General features: G+C 39.7%; 1 protein-coding gene and 1 pseudogene across 1 annotated transcript in view; one reads left to right on the top strand and one right to left on the bottom strand.

The window, feature by feature from the left end:
- Nucleotides 1–634: 634 nt before the first annotated feature.
- LOC110302370 lies at nt 635–2,103 on the bottom strand (annotated as a pseudogene).
- Nucleotides 2,104–13,336: 11,233 nt separating this feature from the next.
- The window catches only part of Tinag (tubulointerstitial nephritis antigen), an 89,400-nt gene continuing 83,262 nt past the window's right edge, over nt 13,337–19,474 (top strand). The window contains exon 1 of the mRNA XM_021172721.1: nt 13,337–13,768. Coding sequence (XP_021028380.1) covers nt 13,417–13,768 — 352 coding nt within the window. The 5' untranslated portion in view covers nt 13,337–13,416. The remainder of the gene's footprint in view (nt 13,769–19,474) is intronic.

Here is a 19,474-nt window from a genome sequence, read left to right as displayed (position 1 = left end):
GTTTCAAACTCAAATCAGAAGTTGTATTTGAAAAATTATCCAAGGAGGCCATCAGTCACACAAACACAGAAAAAGCCAATATACTATTATCAACAACTATAAAGTAATCACAGTGCAATTACTTTAGGAACAGAAAATAAGATAGTTATTTGGTGATATAAAAGTTACATGACTAATCCAGACTTCATAATGCTACAGATGTTGTATTGACAGAAATGTATTAGAGTCAGTTTTAAGTTCAGCCTTTCTTAGGTTGGTATACTATTGTTCAGTTGTGTGTGTATTCCTGTTTAGCAGTTAGCTGCTAGAGACTTAAATTGAAACTCAGTTCAGTGGGAACACATACAATCATGAGGTTCACATAATTTTGTAAACAAGGCTGAAAGAAAGAAGTTATTTGAACATGTCCAGCCTAGTATGGTTTAAAATGTTGATATTTTTCACATAATAATGTATGTGAGTGGGGGTAAGCTGATATATTATGCAATCTATAACTAAGTTGCAACGGTAAGAAAAGATCAAAAGCTCACATGAACTCTAAGAGGAATATCCTGTAGGAGAAAGCCAAGTCCAGAGCCAAACTGAAGTCTCCTTGATTCCAAGTCTCCTGTGCTTCCCTCTTGTCCGCATAGCCTTACATGGGATTGTTGTAGGTGAGGATTTCATTGATGTCATATAAAAATGTTTTTCCTGCAACCAGGTCTCGGAGCAGTTCCTCGTCTATCTTTGGAATGTGGCCACCCTGGCCTCGAGAAGGAACCCAGGCAGTTGAATTGTAGATGGGGTCATTGAGAATGGGGTGGCCCAGGAATTGGAGGTGGACTCGGATCTGATAAGTGCGACCTGTAAGTGGTCGGCACTGTACCACACTGGAACGGCCATTGTAGCTCAGCCTCTGGAACAGTCTCACAAGGCTTGCCCCGGGGATACACACGGCACACTCCTACCTTGTAAGACACCACTAAGATGGGTTCCTTACAAATTACCTCCTTGTCAGGGAACTCCCCTGCAACCCGGCATACATACTCCTCCAGCTGCCGATCCCGAACCTGCTCATGGATCTTCTCGGAGACTGCAGCTGTCTTCGCAAACATGAGCACTCCTGAGGTGAGGCGGTCCAGCATATGCAGTGGGTGTAGCTCTTTCAGTTGGTGCTCCTTGCCTAGGATGAAGATGACTGTGTTGTGTCGGAAGCGGCCACAGGGGTGCACAGGAATGGAGGATGGCTTGTCTATGACAACCACATCGTTGTTCTCAGCTAGCAGGCGGATGGGCTCTGCTGTGACTGGTGGCTCATGTCTGTGCACTGTGTTCCGCAAGAAATCATTGTCCTTGAGCACGATGCTGAGGTCCTGGACTGGTTCCTCGTTGAGATGCAGGCGTCCTGCCCGGACAGCGGCCTCGTAGTAAGACAGTGGTTGGGATCGGAACACGGTGCTGAAGACGTGCAACAAGCTGCGGCCCACCCAGCGACCTTTACAGTAGGTTTGGAAGTCAAAGTAATAGGGCCGCACCTTGCGCAGGGCGCCAAAGAAAGCCTGAGTATGCTAGATCTCTGTGAGGGTGACCTGACCCCAGGGCTCATAGACTCAACAGCTCCCTCTTCAGAGTTGACTAAAGACAGCCTGGAAGGGTTGGCTACAGCAGCCCAGAAGATAGATGGGATAGCTGAGGCAGCCCCTCAGCATCTGGACACACCAGAGAAGGCAGCTAAAGCAGATGTGACTCAGGAAACAAACCCGCTCTGTGCCGAGTGCCGAGTGTTGCGACAGGATCCCTTGCCCCAGGATCTTGTAATGTTCCTGCATGCCCTCCACTATAAAGGGCCGGACTTTGAGTACGTCTCACCCATCCCAGCCTGGGCACAGGATGACTGGCAAGAAGACTGAGGAATGTGACCATTGGAAGAATGGCTTCTTGGATTAGAACAGGGATGGGCCTTGAGACAGGGACTGCTCCCATTGGTTGATACTCGGGTTTGGAGAAGAGCAAGGTTTCACAGTAAGGAACCTGCTTGTACCTGCTGCTACCTCCTTCCTTCTGGCTTGTTGGGGCTTTCAGATCTGTACATATATCATTTTTTCTAACACCTTGTATGTCCATTTTTACTGGTTTCTTACAATCCCTTCCCTCTTCCCCCAGTGCTTAGGATAGAATCTAGGTCCATTAGAAGGCAAGTGCTCTACAACTGAACTCCAAGCCCCTTAGTATTTCTGAGTTTCTCTAGCTCAGGCCGATCTTGAACCCTGAATCCTCCTACATTGCCCCCAGAGCAGGAATACAGGTATGAAACACCATGCCTTGCTTTTTTTTTTTTTAATTGAGATAAAACTCACATAGCATAAAATTAACCGCTTTAAGATAAACACTATTGGCATTTACTATGTTCACAAACTAGAGCAACCTTATCTCAAGATTTCAAAACATATTTCTCACTCCTACAGGAAATCTGTACAGCACATTCTTCCCTTTCTCTCTCTCAACTCCTGGTAAACAGTTTATTCTTTATTCCACAGTCATGGACTCAGACAATCTGTGTCTTTTTCTTTTTTCTTTTGTTTTTTGTTGTTGTATGTTTGTTTTCTGAGACATGGTTTTGGTGTAGCTCTGGCTGTCCTGGATCTTGCTCTATAGACCAGACTGGTCTTGAACTCACAGAGATCCACCTGCCTCTGCCTTCTGAGTGCTGGGATTCAAGGAGTGTGCCACGCCCCCCAAGCCACCCAACACTTATTCTTTTCTGTTTGTTCTACTGATCATATCTCTCCTAGTGCATGTGATGTAATTTCTCACAGTGGAATATACTCTTTTTGTTGTGTTGTTTATTATTTATTCTGGACATAAAATCTTAACAAAAGAATTAACAGCCCAATTATAAAATGTCCAAAACGATTCTGTTTAACACAGACACACACACACACACACACACACACACACACACACACACACATACACACAGTCTGGTTAAGAGCACTCATTGCTCTTTGAGTGGCTCACAACCACCTGACACCCCAGCATTAGGGGACCCTACCCCTCTTCTGACCTCTGCCAAGGCTACATAGTGAGACTCATGTCTCAAAATAACAAAGACGGAAGCAGTGCAATTAACAAAACTGACATGTCTTAGAATGGCAGATTCCCTGGAGTCAGGACTATTACCACCAGAGCTGACTCTGTTTTGATGCCCTGCCTTCCACAGGTAAGCACTGTGCATGATGTCGGCTGTCTTTCCACTCCAAATGAGCTCTTCTCTCCTTCCTTCTCCCTCTTCTCTCTTCCTTCCTTCCTTCCTTCCTTCCTTCCTTCCTTCCTTCCTTCCTTCCTTCCTTCCTTCCTTCTTCCATAACTTTGAAACATCTTAGAAAGCTATTGGTCTTTATCCATTCTGATATCTTTGTGTGTGTGTGTGTGTGTGTGTGTGTGTGAGTGTGTGTGTGTGTGTGTGTGAGAGAGAGAGAGAGAGAGAGAGAGAGAGAGAGAGAGAGAGAGAGAGAGAGAGAGAGAGATATTAAAACAGTTTCCTTCCTTCTTTCTCCTCTGGTTTTAATTATAACAATGCTAAAAACAACTTATCATTTCAAGCCTATGATAGTGGGTACCTTATGGTGGGGAAGAAAGATTTACAACCTACCATCATTACACTACGCAGAAAGGTAACTGCTTCTGGTAAAACAAGGAACTCTGGTCCAGGTCAGAGCCATCCCCTGTCTCAGCCCACATACATCCATCTCATCCTGCCTCTCATCTCATCTTGCTCATTCTATTCTGATTAAACAGCATCTTTTGAATGGCTTGTTATCATCATCTTTATAAGTAAATGGAAAATGAATACCCCGAGGATACCACTCATGAATATAGAGTCTCTTTGGTTATACAAAGGAGACACATGATGCTGCTGAATAATAATAACCCACCAGAGATTAGAATTTAAGATTTGATAAGTTCTTCCCAATGCATTTATTATCTGAAGGAGAATGATAGGAAGGGGAGGGCAGAACAAGAGAACGATTTAGAGGAAGTGGCAGATACTGACTGCCTATTACACATCTGGTGCAGAGCCTTTTAATCAGATACACTTTCAATTTATGGAGTCTCAGTAAGTGAACAAAATTATACTGTAATTAAAATCACCCATCACCATTAGATATGGTTAGGCCAGTGTTAGGGCATTTTACTCACTGGTTTTCTAGACTCACGGACAGGAAGTGGGCCATCTGCACCATTTTGGAGGTAATTTATCACCTCCATGGATAACCCTATGTGTGTGGTAAGTAGCAAGTGAGTGCCTGAAAGACAAGGCTTATGGGATAGAGAGTGAAGGTAACTTTTATAAATTAGAGGATGTGAAAATGGATAATTATGTACAATTGTGGATGGTGACTCATTTTTCTCAGAAAATGAATCCAGCTTGTTATAATCAATCAAGGCTGAGGGAGGCCTGAGTCTATACCTCTGGAATTGATAGGGAAAAGAGATGATGAGAGAGTGATTGACACATACATCAGCTTGTGCTCCAGGAGCTGCCTTTCAGCTGCCTTCACCTTGAGGGTCACTAAGGATGTGAAGTGCTACTTCTGAACTCTTCCTTGCTGCTGCTCTCCCGAATTCCACCGGAAGAATAGGGCATTATTCTGCATGTTATTTTAAATATCCCTGGAAGAAAACAGAGGTTGGTTCCTGTGATTTGCTTATAAGCTTGTTTTCCCAATCACACTGGCTGGTCCTTAAGTACAAGGAACAGATTTCATCCATCTATATATCCTCTGATTGAGCACAGTGCCTGAGATACATTTGGGGTTTAATTGCTTGGGGTGTGGGGGTATGACCTAACAGTTTATTATATCATTTCCTACTGGATTCTAAACTGAAGCTACTGTGAAATCACTGGATTAGTAGTTTTGGAATGAGACTATGAGTTTCTAAATAAAAAGAATTTGAAGCATCTGGAGGTACCAATGAACTATATTTTCAATAAAGTAACCATGCCGTGGAAATTCTGTGTGCACAAAGCTGCTCAGTGTGACATTTAAATGAGGGGTCAGTGATCGGTGACACTGGGTGCTGATAAGAATTGTTCATGTATAGACGTCATTGGGTGTGGGAAGCCACATGTGCCCTTGCAGGGTGGTGCTGGCTTCTGCTGGCCACCACACATACATAGGCAGTAAAGCTTTTTTGCCAAGATGAGGTTTTGAGAATTACCAAAATTAACCAATCAGATGAGAGAGAAGTTAACCAATCAGATGAGAGAGAAGTTAACCCATCAGATGAGAGAGAAGTTAACCAATCAGATGAGAGAGAAGTTAACCAATCAGATGAGAGAGAAGTTAACCAATCAGATGTAGGCATGCAAATGAGGTGGTAAGCATAACCCAAGCACAACCAATCCGGGTGTGAGACNNGCCTCTCCTAGGCCTATATAAGCAGCACCAGTTCTGGGCTTGGGGTCTCTTCGCCTCTGCAATCAAGCTCTCCCAATAAACTTGTGCAGAAGGATCCTGTTGCAGCTTCATTCTTGCTGGCGAGTCAGGGTGCGCACAAGAATTGGGATAGCTGAATCAATTCATGTAGTTTTGTATATATGCTTCAAAAGGGCTTCCTAATTGAAAGAAGATATTTTATTTGACTTTAAGTCATTTATATGAAGTATATCGGGGATCTTAGTTTGTCATTTTCTCAGTCTCTGGACTTTAGAACCCATGAATCTTATATGAGCCTTTCGAACTGACCTTTTGCAATTCCAGAATTTTCTGCATGTTTTCAACACATTAACCTGTGTTGTTTTTACTCTCCAAGGCATCTCTACTGTTTTTACTTTATACTTTCTACTTCATTACTTAAGGTAGTCAAGTCTATTAGGATCTAACTATCTTGATCAATGTCTCATGGCTAGTAAGGAGGGCTTGAATTCAAAGCTGAGACCCCTTCTATTATACAATGTTTCTCAAAAACACATATATGAGGTACATTGGGATTTTTTTTTTTTATCATTTGAAGAAAGAATCATGAAACATTTTAGTAGCACTCATGAGGTACTAAAATACATTTCCTTGCAGTTGACTTTTATAAACATACTTAGACCATTTTAATGTCTTGCTGACAGTTCTGGCTGATAACAGGTAACACCATTCAATTCCACAGCTTTCAGTATCAACTGTATGCTGATAGCTCCCACATCTATACTCCAGCAAAGATATAAGTGAGTTTCTCATTAGACTGTTCCATCTGGACAAACCAGAGGAATGTCAAACTGGGTACATAGCAAACTGCATTCATTTTTGCTTTAAATTGCTTTTTCTAAGCTACTGACACCTACTATCTAGCCACTCATGCAAGGAAGCTAAAATTCACTCTAGTAACTACAGTGCCTTTTCTGCCAGATCCAAGTGACTTTCACAGTCCTTAGCTCCTTACTGTGTCTCTTCATTCTACAATCAGTTATCAAAGGAAGGTTATCATTATTTTTCACAAATACTGCAGTATTTTCCCAGCTCATCTTCTAACCTCCAGTCTTACCATTATAGAATCTGTCCTCTTATTTTGATGACATGGCAGTCTATTTAATACAGCAGTCTAGCAGGTATGTTGCTACATATCTATTATCACAGCACTTGAGCTTGGGTCAAGAGATTGTGAGTTCCCTGACAGGTTGAGGTATGTAACAAATTTTTATCCAAAGTAAGTAAATAAGTTAATAAATAAATAAATAAATAAATAAATAAATAAATAAATGCATTTCCCTTTCCTTTTTTGAGATTATAATGTAATTACATTATATCATCCCCTGAACCTTTTTATATGTCCCTTCTTATTCACTTTCAAATTTATAACCTTTGAAAATTAATTGTTGTAACCTGCATACATACATATATATTCCTAAATATATTCGGCTCAGTCTATACAATGAGTATTGTGTTTATGTTTTCAGATAAAATATTCATTTGTTGTTGACTTTGGGAATTATCATTTAATTACAACATTTCTCCCTTCTCTTTTCTCCCTCCAAGCCTTCCCATATAACTCTCTCCTTCAAATTCATGGCCTCTTTTTTATTGTTATTGTACTTATGTATGTATCTGTATATACACATATTCTCAAATATAACTAGTTAAAGCCATATAATGTTTCTTCTGTGTTTATTCAGGAATGGCTTTTTGGCACTGGGCAATCAATTTGTGTGTTCTTGCTTAACGAGGACTACCTCTTCCACTCCTAGGTTTACTCAGCTGCCATTTAGTTTTTCCTGTAGGACTGAAGTCTGTGGGCTTTTCTCTGTGAAGTTTGGCATGTTTGTTGTTATCATCCTTGTTCAGCTCAGGTTTGGCTGGTCATGTTGGTGAGAATTTATGGGTCTAGCTTCTAGTGTGACTAGGAGACATGATGCCATAGCAAACGTCCTGACTCTCTGTCTCTTGTTATCTTTCTGTACCCCCTTACACAATGTTTCTGGAGTCTTTGGTATGGAAGGGTTTTGTAGATGCACCCAGTGGGACTGGGTTTTACAACTCTACACTTAAATAGGTTGTGGTTTCCTGCAGTGGTCTCCAACTGCTGCAAAGAGAAAGTTGCCTCGATGAGGGGCCAGATTTCATGAATCTGTGGCTATAAAGACAAATGTTTGTAGCTTATTGTTAGGAATTATTCTGCTCTCATAAACCAGTGGTTATAAACTCTCTTCCAATAACAATGATTTCATAGCAGAGAGTGGCTATCTAGGTTTCTGGTACCAGGCATCTCCTTCTTGTTGAATAGATCTTAACTCCAGTTAGAGAGGAATCGATTAGTGCCTAGATATGTGTGCCCCTTTTGCACCCATAGGGTTATCATGCCATGATGGTCATTGATGTGGTCCATAGACAATATTTCTGGGTAGGACTGTTGGTCTTTTCCCTCTTTTGGAAGCTTGCATGGTGTCTTCTGGTCCTCAGGGAGGGGGGGGGCATTCAGATCAGTTCTAGCTTAGGAGTCTCTGGGCCCTGTTTTTGAAATACATCATATCTTTAGCAGTATGGACATACTTTCTATCTCTTGCAAATAACCAAGGACAACAGAAATAGACTACATCTTGGGCAGTCTCTTAGTCATTTGTGTTTAACAACTCTGTCTGGTGTTGGGGCGTTTGTTAGGTGTTTTTGGCTCTTGCAGGCATCACTATCAAGGGCTGATATTTTAAATACATCATTTTGACCTTATTAATGTGTTGTTACAAAATTTTGGTAATTTTCTGTCTCATGAAGTCTTAGTTTGGGGCAGAGGGAGATTGGGGTGAGTTGAGGGTGGATATATTTAAGATACATTGTGTGGATGAAATTGCTAATGAATAAATACAAAATTTAAAAGAAATGACATTTTTTTGACTAGAGTCAACTAAATTCTCTGCTGAATAAAAAAGAGAAAAAGAGAATGTTTTAAGAGAACATTACCATTTACAGAGTTAAGAAAAAGTTGAGAGTGTGTAAGTCATGATCAAGTTTGGCAGTATTGTATCTGAATGATCAATGCCACTATTTATGTAGTCAGTGTCTTCTGAGACCTGGGTGACTAGATAGAAGGTCTGGTTTACCACCAGATAAGAAACCTCTAAGAGGTGGTAGAGATGAGTTCCCTTGGCTGACAGTCCCTCTAGAACTTTAGTATAGAAGCAGAGTTCATGGATACTCCAGGCAAACTATGAGCTGTCACATAGAACACAAGAGTGACAGTACAACCAAGCATGTCTTCTTGATTTTCGACATCCCCAGCATTCACACTGCATGTCATTCAAGATACAGTTATGTGGCCAATGAGTTCTGCAGGTGTGCTGTGTGTTGTATTCTTTTCCTTGGTGTACAAATTGCATGGCAAACAGACTCGTGTGTAATATTATTTGGTGTTATTTTCTTTATATCCACCAGAAGAGCTTCTCAGCATCTCTCTGTGCCCTTGTGAAAACATTTTACATATCCCAGCAATAAAACTTAGGGGGCAGGCACTGAAATGGCTTCTTGACAGGCTTGTTTTTCGAGTGTCCTGGGCCTGTTTTTAAGGATGAGGGTCATTAATCCACATACCATTACATGGTATGGAATTTTGAACTTATTTGAAATTAACATGCTTTTCTGTATTTGATGGGAGCCCTCCCCAGGGCCTTTTGGTTACCAGGCACATGCTCTACTTAATGAGCTACATCCTCATTGCCCAACATTTTTTGAGTAAAACTGAATGCCTAATATTTACCTTCTTCAAAGCATTATAACGCTGGAAGTGCAGGGTATGTTTAGTTTGAGATATCAAGCCTAGTTCTTCTTTTCGAGTGCTTCTTGTGAAATGAAGTACTAATTAAACATTTTTTTTAACCTCTAGAATTAATGCCTTTGTTTTCTCCACTACTTCCAATTCCAATACACTGGAATGCAAGTTCTGAAATGAAACTTGGTTCTGACTCATATGTGTGTGCAGCCTCCTTCTGCAGAGAGGTTGCCACTGGCCTTCTCTCTCCTGGCCTTTGTCTCTATCTCGTTTCCTTTGTGGATGTCCCTTCATTTTGTGTTTCATTTCTGGCTTCTTTGGAGGATTGTTATTATGGAATTTGAAAAACCTCTTCATAGTCCACAATGAAGCAAAGGGCTGAAAACAATGTTTCTTTGGTAGGCCTTTCATCAAAAGTAGGAATCCTGGAACACGGTGAGGTAAGGCTTCAGTGAGAGTCTCTCTTCCTTCCAGGCTCAGAAGAATACTTCATATTGGTCTATTGGAAGTTTCTGTGTTGATGATTTAGTTTGTCCAAATATGCAGTTTCACAAATCATCATACTGTACAGCTAGCTCTGTGTGGGTACATAAATAGAAAAAGATGTTGAAAAAACAAGAGGAAAGTAGTACCCAACGCATCCATCTAACAGTAATGAGATAATAGAAGTCTATGAACAAGACTGCCAAAAATCTCAGACCTCAACCAGCATCCAGAATTGCACTGTAAGATCCCCTCTTCCATCTGATTAGTCTGTGAAGTTTTCAATATTTTTCTTTTTTTAAGTCAGCATTGTATAATTAAACATCAGATTTACATTAATGATCATAATTCTGCACAAGAAAATTCTTTCAACACTTGAACACTTTTATAATACACAATTAGCCAATTAGCAACACTCATTATCCTTGCCTAGATCTCTACCTCTGCCACCCACCTCCACCATATTCTCTCTTCTTCAAAGATCACACTGGCTTGGAAATAGACACACGGAACAATTTTTTTCTGATGTCATGGATGGAGGTCAGGCTTCAGATAAGAGACTACAGTAAATGTTTAGACAGAAGAACAGATGGGGTAGCAAGATGTTCTCTGAGCAAATATTTTGTGTGACCTTGATTAGTCTCTTGATTCCTAGCTTATAAAAATAAATACATACCATAAACACCAAAATATGAATGATAGTCATAACCTCTATCATCAAAGAGAGCGGCAAATGTCATATGTGATCATGTACTACCATCTATATGTTTTCTTTAGTCACTAAAATTCTTCATTCTACAACACTGAGTCAATTCTGTGGAGGAGAAATAGGCCACAACAATATCTGAAGAGTCAACATATGAGGAAAGATCCCTTTACTTCCAAGGCTTTAGGTATCTTTCCAGGCCAACCAGTCTTCACCAACTCATGATCTATCCTAGACGTCTTGTCAAGATAGAGGTGAAGCCTGCCATGCTGAGGTGAGTCCACATTACCTGGCCTCCATTACTGAGAAACACTTCCAATCAGTGAAAAATGTTTACTTATTAAATGAGTACTGACAGAATGTAAGTCACTCGGGTCTGTTATTTTAGCAGGTCCACCTTTCTGTCCCCCCACCCACCCCAAACACTCCTAACCCTTTGCCTTACATTGAAAAAGCCCTATCAATCCCTAAGAAAACCACAGAGAACAGGTGGTTCTCCCTGGAAATACATACTATTTCATTAGTCACTTTCAAGATGAAATCACTTGTTGGAGGTTTGTCTGAATGTTCTAGAGGCTCAAACTGAAAAGAAGCACTTTACAGACTCTGTGTATACCAGGATGCTTAGCGTTGACCCTATCTACTACCCACTAAGTAAATGCCAGCAGCATCTCCACAGATAGAACATTAAAATTTCCGTAGACTCTGTCTAACTCCCAAGAATGAAATTACACTCTGCTGAGAACTACTGACTTAAGGGAGTCAAGCCCTTGTAGAAAGTACATCACATTTCAGCATGGGGTTTCTCTTACAAAATTTAAAGCATTAAATTAGAGGTCATGTAATAGGTAAAATAAGATATTATCTGAAGTACTAGTATATGTACTTACTAGACATTGATAAACTGAGGTATTTAATAAAATGCCATAAGCAAGTAATTAAGATAATTATGTCTATTCTATTTTGCAGAACTAAACATGGGATATGGTATTGATATGGGTCCCAGAAAGAACCTTTCCACATGCTGGCAGCACATGGTATTTAAAGGCCATTTTTTTTAGGGCATTGCTTGAGATCTGCTTCTGAAAAGCTCCCTAACATTGGTGTGTGTCAACATTTTAAAAAACATATTCTATGATTTCACCAATAAGGACTTCACACACACACACACACACACACACACACACACACACACACACTGCATGAATGTACAAGGAGACTATATAGAAAGAGGAAAGGGAGTAGCAGGAAGGTGAGTGGAGAAAGGGGGACTTGGAGAATGCAAGTGCATGATAATCATACATGGGATTATCATAATGAAATCCACCAAGAAAAATTAATTCATGGATTAAATTTTATAGAAGAAATACTTTAATACTGTGATAAAATAAAAGGAAAATCAGTGCAGAAAGACAAAAGATGTTACTCAGGAAAATACACACAAGTAGTTAATACATTCAGAAAATATATTTAGAGATATGGCTGTGTAAGTAATAGTAAAGCATGAGTCACCTCATATCTGTTAGGATGGCTATGATCAAACGGACAAAACATAGCAAATATTTGTGATGACATGGAGAAAAGAGGAACTGTATGTTGTTGGTAGAAATGTGAATGAATTTAGCCATTTTGGAAAACAAGATTCAGGTCCTTCAATATAAAAATCACAAGTGTGATTAGGTTCTAGTGATAGTATCAAGGACCTCATAACGACAGGAGATAGGATAGTGATACCAAGGTGGTGAAGAGTCTTTTAAACATATACAAAGAATTACACTTGTCCTTACCTAAGAGTTCACTATCCAAGGGAAGTGCCATAATGAAGAAGAAAATGACAAATCAAAGGCAGAGCAAGATCAGGGAATGTATTGATGACAGTTCTCAGTTATGAATTAGCCACCAAGAGGAAGAACCCTTGTTTTTCAGGAGAGGAACCATGGGATATAGAAGAAAATAGTGACCCACAGGCCACAGAACCAGTACATTGTTTGGGGATGGAAGTTCAGCTCTCTGATTGCTAAGGTAGATCCTTTCATAGTTAATCTTGCCGCTCTTGCTGATTCATTGCCTTCTGGTTATTTGTCCCACAAAGGCAGTTACTATAGTTAATGAATAAATATAGTCTGGCAAGATCCACTGTAAACGCATAGCTTCACAGAATACCAGACATCTTGACCTCTGAGTGTGTCTTATGGCTCCCTCCCCCCCACAGCGGCATAGCAGGAAGACTTGACTTTTCTTGGCTACAAATGCTTCCCAGAATGTTCAGTTCCCCCATTAACTCTAGGTAGAGACTGGGGTAGGGAGAAGTCAGGTCAAAGTCAGAAGATTCTTGCTGACTAGGGCTTTGGCAAGCCTAAACACTGAAATGCTTGTGGTAGGTAAATGATGTATAGACAAGAGGTGAAACCAGCCTGCCTGTGTGCGGATGATTCAGAGGAATGCTGTCCATGAGACAGGTCCCAGCAGGTGACATTGGAGGAGCCTGGGTTCAGTCACCATGCAAGCAGGTGAAATGAGTAATTCTATTTTTGGTTTCTGAATTCCCTGTACCTTGCTAGTGCTTTTATAGCCATGTTTCAGGACATTCCTATACCAGGGGTTGTTTTCTTAGATTTAGCAACCTAGATGTTCTGAAAAACAAGCAATACTACATGCATCATTTATACTTAAGATCTTAGGTAGTTTTTGTTTGTTTGTTTGTGGGTTGCTTTTTTTTTTCTGATGATCACATAAATTTTGAAACATTGTATGAGATATACATTTTTTTTAAACTTTAGATAAATTATAATAGTCTATTTCTAACACTTGTATTATCTTGTGCAAACACTGAAAGTTTTTTTGATTAATGTTTAACCATAAGAGGCTCCAGTAAAGAATGAGTCTCAAGGTCCAGGCTGAGGTACCCTGATGGTTACTGATCAGGCTTCAGAGAAAAAAAACCCAAGACTAAAAGAATCAGGTATAGTTGAAAGAGGAAGCTGAACCAACAAACAATAATGTGGACCGGATATAAGATCTTAATCTTCTTCTCTCTGACGACAGACATCTGCGCTGAGACTCATTTATCTCAAGGAGAAGCAGAACCAAGGCCAAGATTCACTAGAAATCACACCATTTTTGAAGGTTCTCGGCACAAAAGGGCCATTTTCCAAGGGGAATACTGTAGGCGCTTTGGCTGCTGTGAAGCTAGAGATGACACCTGTGTCACTCAGTTCTACGAGGCCAATGCACTGTGTTACTGTGACAGCTTCTGTGAGCGGGACACCTCTGACTGCTGTCCTGATTACAAGTCATTCTGCCACGAAGAAAAAGAAGAGCCTCCTTTCCAACAGCCTTCAGACCCGGAAGGTAGGATTTGGGAATGTGTTTGAACATTATCCTAGTCATCAGATCTGACAACCTTCTCTCCTCTCCTCTCCTCTCCTCTCCACCTGCACACCCCACCTGTAGTATTAGAGTTCATGGTATTAGTAATGATATCAAAATTTATTAAAGCAAATAAAACTAGTTAGTACCTTTGGCTAAAGATAATAAATTCTTGAAGTACATTTTTGTCTTATTTCAACGCTTTGGATATTTTAAGTCTGTCAAAGAGAGGACTATGGACAGATTACATTGGTAGAATGCTGGCTCAGCCTGTATGAAGCCATGGGTTTGATCCCCAGCATCACACAAACTGGACATTGGTAGCACACATCTGTCATCCTAGCACCCTAGAGGTAGAGGAAGAGTGACAAGATACACAAGGTCACCCTCAGCTACATGGTGATGTTGAAGACAGCCTAAGCTGTATGAGAGTCTGTCTAAAAATATCATTAAAGAGGAAGGAAGGTCACATAAAATATTCTTATAAAAGTCTCAGACCCAAAAGGTCAATAGAAGTGATGTGTAGGAAAATAAGTAGAATGATGGTATTTGTTACACAGAAACAATTAAAGGAGAATGGATATTGATTGGGGAAGTTGTTTCAACAAATGCACATAGAGCACAGGGTCAAATGTACTCTATACAAGATCTCACAGTGTCAAATTTCTTCATCAGAAGTTTGTAGTTAATCAGAGCCTTTTCACACCATTTTAAATGGAATTAGAACGTGCAGTTAGAAGGCACTTAAAATCCTATTTCAAAATAGAGATGGATATTTATTTTCAATAAACTTGTCCTGTTTACAAGTTTTAATTTTTTCTTTAAATATGTTTATTATTTAGAATTGTCCACAGAATTTTCAATTAGCCCCAGCTTTAATTTTACCAAAAGACATCTTAGTAAACATTTCCTTCATTTTTCAAAGTGGCAGATACTCTGCTAGGTATGAAAAATCTAGTTTTCCTTCCCCAATTCTGACAACCCTGTTATGCCAGGCATTGTGAAAGGCCTTATTGTTATAAACATGAATGAAGTAGGATGAATAGGGAAAACTGTAGGAAATTTACAGAGTAGCTACAGATAGTGATGCATTCTTTGAAGAAAGCGAGAGTATTCCTCTGGACTGTGGAAATAGCTTAGAATATTAGAGTACTTGCCTTGTAAGCACAAGGACCTGTCTTTGGCATCAAGAAGCCATATAGAAAAATAGGATTGGTAGCAGGTGTTTATGATCCTTTGGACTGGAAAGACAAGGGTAGGAAAAATCAGGGGCTCAGTGGCCAGCTAACCTAACTGTACCCATTCCACATCAGTGACAAACCCTGATTCAAAAGTGAGGGGGTGACTCACGCACTCACGTACAAACCGAGTGCCCTGAGGAAGTCTAACCCAAGAGAATATTAATATGCACCAAGCTATACACTATCTGTGTCACCAGAGGACCAGTAAGAGAAAACATATAAACTGCCACATGATAAAGGAGCAGCTGAATTGGAGACCAGTTTGCACGAGAGTGTTACAAACCTGACAGTGAAGACCACAGCACTATTTATCAACTGGAAGAAAGCCATGGTTTCCAGAGAATCCTGATGAGGGAAGGGTGAGAGGCGGGATATCAGTTTGGAAAGTGAATATAAGTTATTGTACATGAGATCATTCAGGCCATGTTGGACATTTGAGATCACACTTGTTGACTAAAACTCATCAGAAGATGAGACATTGGAATAGGGTGAAGGGTCTTAGATGTGTAGATGTGCAATGGTAGAGTCAAAGACTTCCCATTCTCAGAAGACCCTCAAGCTCAGTCAGTGCCATCTTGAAGCTCTTGATAATTTATAATCTATGGGTTCCAATCCTAACGTTTGGCTCTGCTCCTCAATATATGTATGCTTCAGATTTTAAGTGGTATGGGAGGATGAAGAAACAAGGTAGCATGGACAAGCTTTGCAGCAATCACTCTCAGATGGAGAAAAAGCAGAAACTTTGAAAGACACAGTCCTACCCTAGAGGAACTTAGAGAAGTTAATGACATCCAGGGGGCAGTAATTGTGACAAGAATATTCTAGACCTGGAACGTTAGAACAGTCCTAAGAAATGAGTGGGTCATCTAGAGGGTAAGTAGGGTGTTCTGCATTTCTCTCCAGAGGGAATGTAATATGTGCATGATGAATGTTTAAGAAACTGCACAGTCCAGACTGAGATTCAGTAATTACTCAGGAGGGAAGGAAAGTCTCCATAAGGACATGGGGTATTACACCAAGGACACAAGTCTCATATTGCATACTACCTGCCTGGAAGTGTGTGTCTGGCCCTATAGACAGTGTTTTAACAAAATGAAATATGTTATTTCTTCTGTATCATCTCTGGGTGGAGAGAATTGAGTTAATTAAAGTCCATTTAGGATTCAATATATCTAAAGTGTCATTATAAAGCATGTAGGATAATTTTATATATCTGAATTATTAAATTTTTAAAGTACCTTCTGTTAAGGAGAAGCTTCACTCTTACTCTGTTCAGACAGATGATGCTTTAGGTCTGTCTCTGTCTCTGTGCCTGTCTAGACCTCTGTGATTGTCCCTTTACTTCCCTCTCTGTCCTCTCCATGATGAATGGGTATCAGCAACCACCGAAGTCCTTGGTGGAGAAGTCTCTTACACATCCTCCCCGTGAACAATCAGTCTTTGCTTATGTACAGTCCTACTATATCCAATTTTTGTGTGTTACAAAGTGACATGGGTAAAATTTTCATTACATTTTTTAGTGTATATGTGTAAAGGCTACTCATAGTAACAAAATTCACAGTGAAACTTAGTTACTATATAATATTTATAATTTTTTAAAAGTTAATTGAATGTTAATGATAACTACCTTTACTGAAAATCATTCAATTCTGTTCTATCTTACAAAACAATAATGTTTAAATATGCATTGGTCTCAACATCCTAAACTAATTTATTTTCATTCAAATTCCCCTTTATGGTGTCACGCATATACATAAATGTATTTTGCTCAACTTTTCCCCCAAATAACCTCTAATTTACTTTTCCCAGTCATAGGACCTCTTCTTCCCTTAAAATCCCTCTCCTGTTTTCATATGTGTGTGCCCACTGTATTTAGTTAGGGTTGCCTGCAGGAGCCTGAGTTGGGGTTAACTACTGGAGCAAGGATACTTACTAGTGGCTACATCACTGAGAGGAGTATGACTCCTCTGTCCTGGGTAGACATTAAAGTCTATAGCTTTCAAGTAGAGTTGGGGGTCTTATATGCCCCTCCCCACTCTGTGATAGAACTTTCACTGGCCTAGTCTCATATAGCTACTGTGTCTGTGAGTTTACAGGCACAAGGACCATGCCATGTCCAGCAGACAGCACTGTACAGGACTCCTTTGCATCCTCTGGTTCTTAAATCTTCCCATCCCCTCTTTGCATACCTTCTCCTGTAACTGTGTGACAAAAAGAACAACAAAGTAAAATGAACACTGGATATTCCTAGGAAAGGGACATGCAATGATGTAAACTGAGTACTGCTACCTGGCTATCCAGATTGTATGTCCCAGTCTGATAGTTCCAGTCTGGACCGAATGCAAATTCATTTACATAACATTTTTAATGCCCCATGCTGTAACGTTTCCTTAGATGAACAGTGAAAACTGGCTCTCTCCCTAGATTACTGACGGGTTTGAGTTTCTCTTCCTATCTTATGTTGGACTTTCTTCTCATGATTTGCTTTTGACCGCCTATAGCTAAACATCTAGAAAAGCCAGTTTACTTCTTTGTTTTTTTTTTTCTTTCTAGGATGACAGGATAGGACTTAATCCTTTAAAATGAGTTATATTGTTACTTAAAACAAGCTAAGACTATAGAATAATTGCTTGTAATTTTGAATTTTTATTTAAATTAAATGTACTTTTGAATTGACACAAAACAAACTGTAAGGTACAGGGTGATGTGTTAGTACACATGTGTATTGTATAATATTTAAATCAAGTTTGGCACTTATCATTTGTTTATGGTTAAAACATTCAAAAGCCTTTGTTCTACTGAGTGTGACATGCAGGTACATTGTTTTTGTCTGATTTCACCCTGCTATGCAGTATCACATCAGGACTTCCTGCTCCTATGTACTTTGACATATTAGCATTTATCAACCACCTGTGTCTCACGGGTCCTATTCTCCCAGGTCTCTGGGAAAGTTACCAGAGGATCCACTTTGAGATCATTGCACTTGTAAAGTTGGATGTTCTATCAAACAGCATAGCGTATGTATCCTCTTACGAAGAGTATTTGAAGAAGTCTTTAGGTAAAAGAATATTTTTCTCTATAGTAGCCATGTATTATGTAAATTTGTGATTTTTTTTGCACTATTGGGGATTAAATCCAGCACTTAGGCATGCTAGGTAAGCACTCGACCATTGAGCTCTGGACTTAGCATTGTATTTAGAATGAGTTCTTTCTATTTCAGAGAAATGCTATGTTTTTATGATTTTTCAGATACTACCTGAAAATTTTTCCCAATTCTCTTTTTAGAAATAAAAATAATGCAATTAATTATTGCAATGAAGAAAATAAACTTTATGAATAATGTGGGAATTTACATTTCTTTAAAACCAGTAACAGGCCATATAAATGTATTATCTTCACAACTACTAAATAAGAAAGTCCCTGCTAATGCTTTTAAAAATATGCTGAACAAACTGAAGAGATGAAACTCTCATTACTGAAGTCAATATAATTATGTAACGGAAAACACCACTAATATGTATTACACTTGAAATCAGTGATTTCACTGTGGAATGTAAATTATTAGTAACCCTTGGGGAACTGGAAGGCTTGGTGAAGCTGGGTCTTTCTCCCAAAGGTGAGTGTACATATCACTCTTTGGGAACATATGCAGCTTCCACTCAAACATACTCCATAACACCTATTTCTTACTTGATTCTCTTTTCTAAATTTTATGCAAAGGCATCTATAGGTTCTTTGAGTAAAAGTTCTGGCAGTATCCAAAACCCAACTTGTGTAATTGTAGCCCTGGGACACTACTTAATATAGTTTAGATCTGGAAGACAGAAATTGCTCTAGAAGTGAAAAAAGGGTCAGAGTTGCCTTTGTAGTTTGATTTACTTATTCTATCCCACTGAATTGATTGTTAAGGACATTATAAAGTTAAATTACATGATAATCTATGTTAATAACTCAATGATAAGAGTTGGGCATTGTACAGAGCTCTACACCCAGGATCAGTCAGAGGTAAGATCCTTTTGGTAAATATTGTTATGCATATAGCATGTTTGAGTGTTGTAGACAGGAGAAATTCATTTACCACTTAGAACACACAGTAGATGCTTAACAGACCTTTCTTTTCTTTTTTTTTATTACACATTTTCCTCGATTACATTACCAATGCTATCCCAAAAGTCCCCCATACCCTCCCCCCTACTTCCCTACCCACCCATTCCCATTATTTTGGCCCTGGCGTTCACCTGTACTGGGGCATATAAAGTTTGCATGTCCAATGGGCCTCTCTTTCCAATGATGGCAGACTAGGCCATCTTTTGATAGATATGCAGCTAGAGTCAAGAGCTCCGGGGTACTGGTTAGTTCATAATGTTGTTCCACCCATAGGGTTGTGGATCCCTTCAGCTCCTTTTGTACTTTCTCCAGCTCCTCCATTGGGGGCCCTGTGATCCAT

This window comes from Mus caroli, chromosome 9 (assembly GCF_900094665.2).
Source record: "Mus caroli chromosome 9, CAROLI_EIJ_v1.1, whole genome shotgun sequence".
NCBI lineage: Eukaryota > Metazoa > Chordata > Mammalia > Rodentia > Muridae > Mus > Mus caroli.
This window is presented reverse-complemented; position numbering and strand designations above follow the sequence as displayed.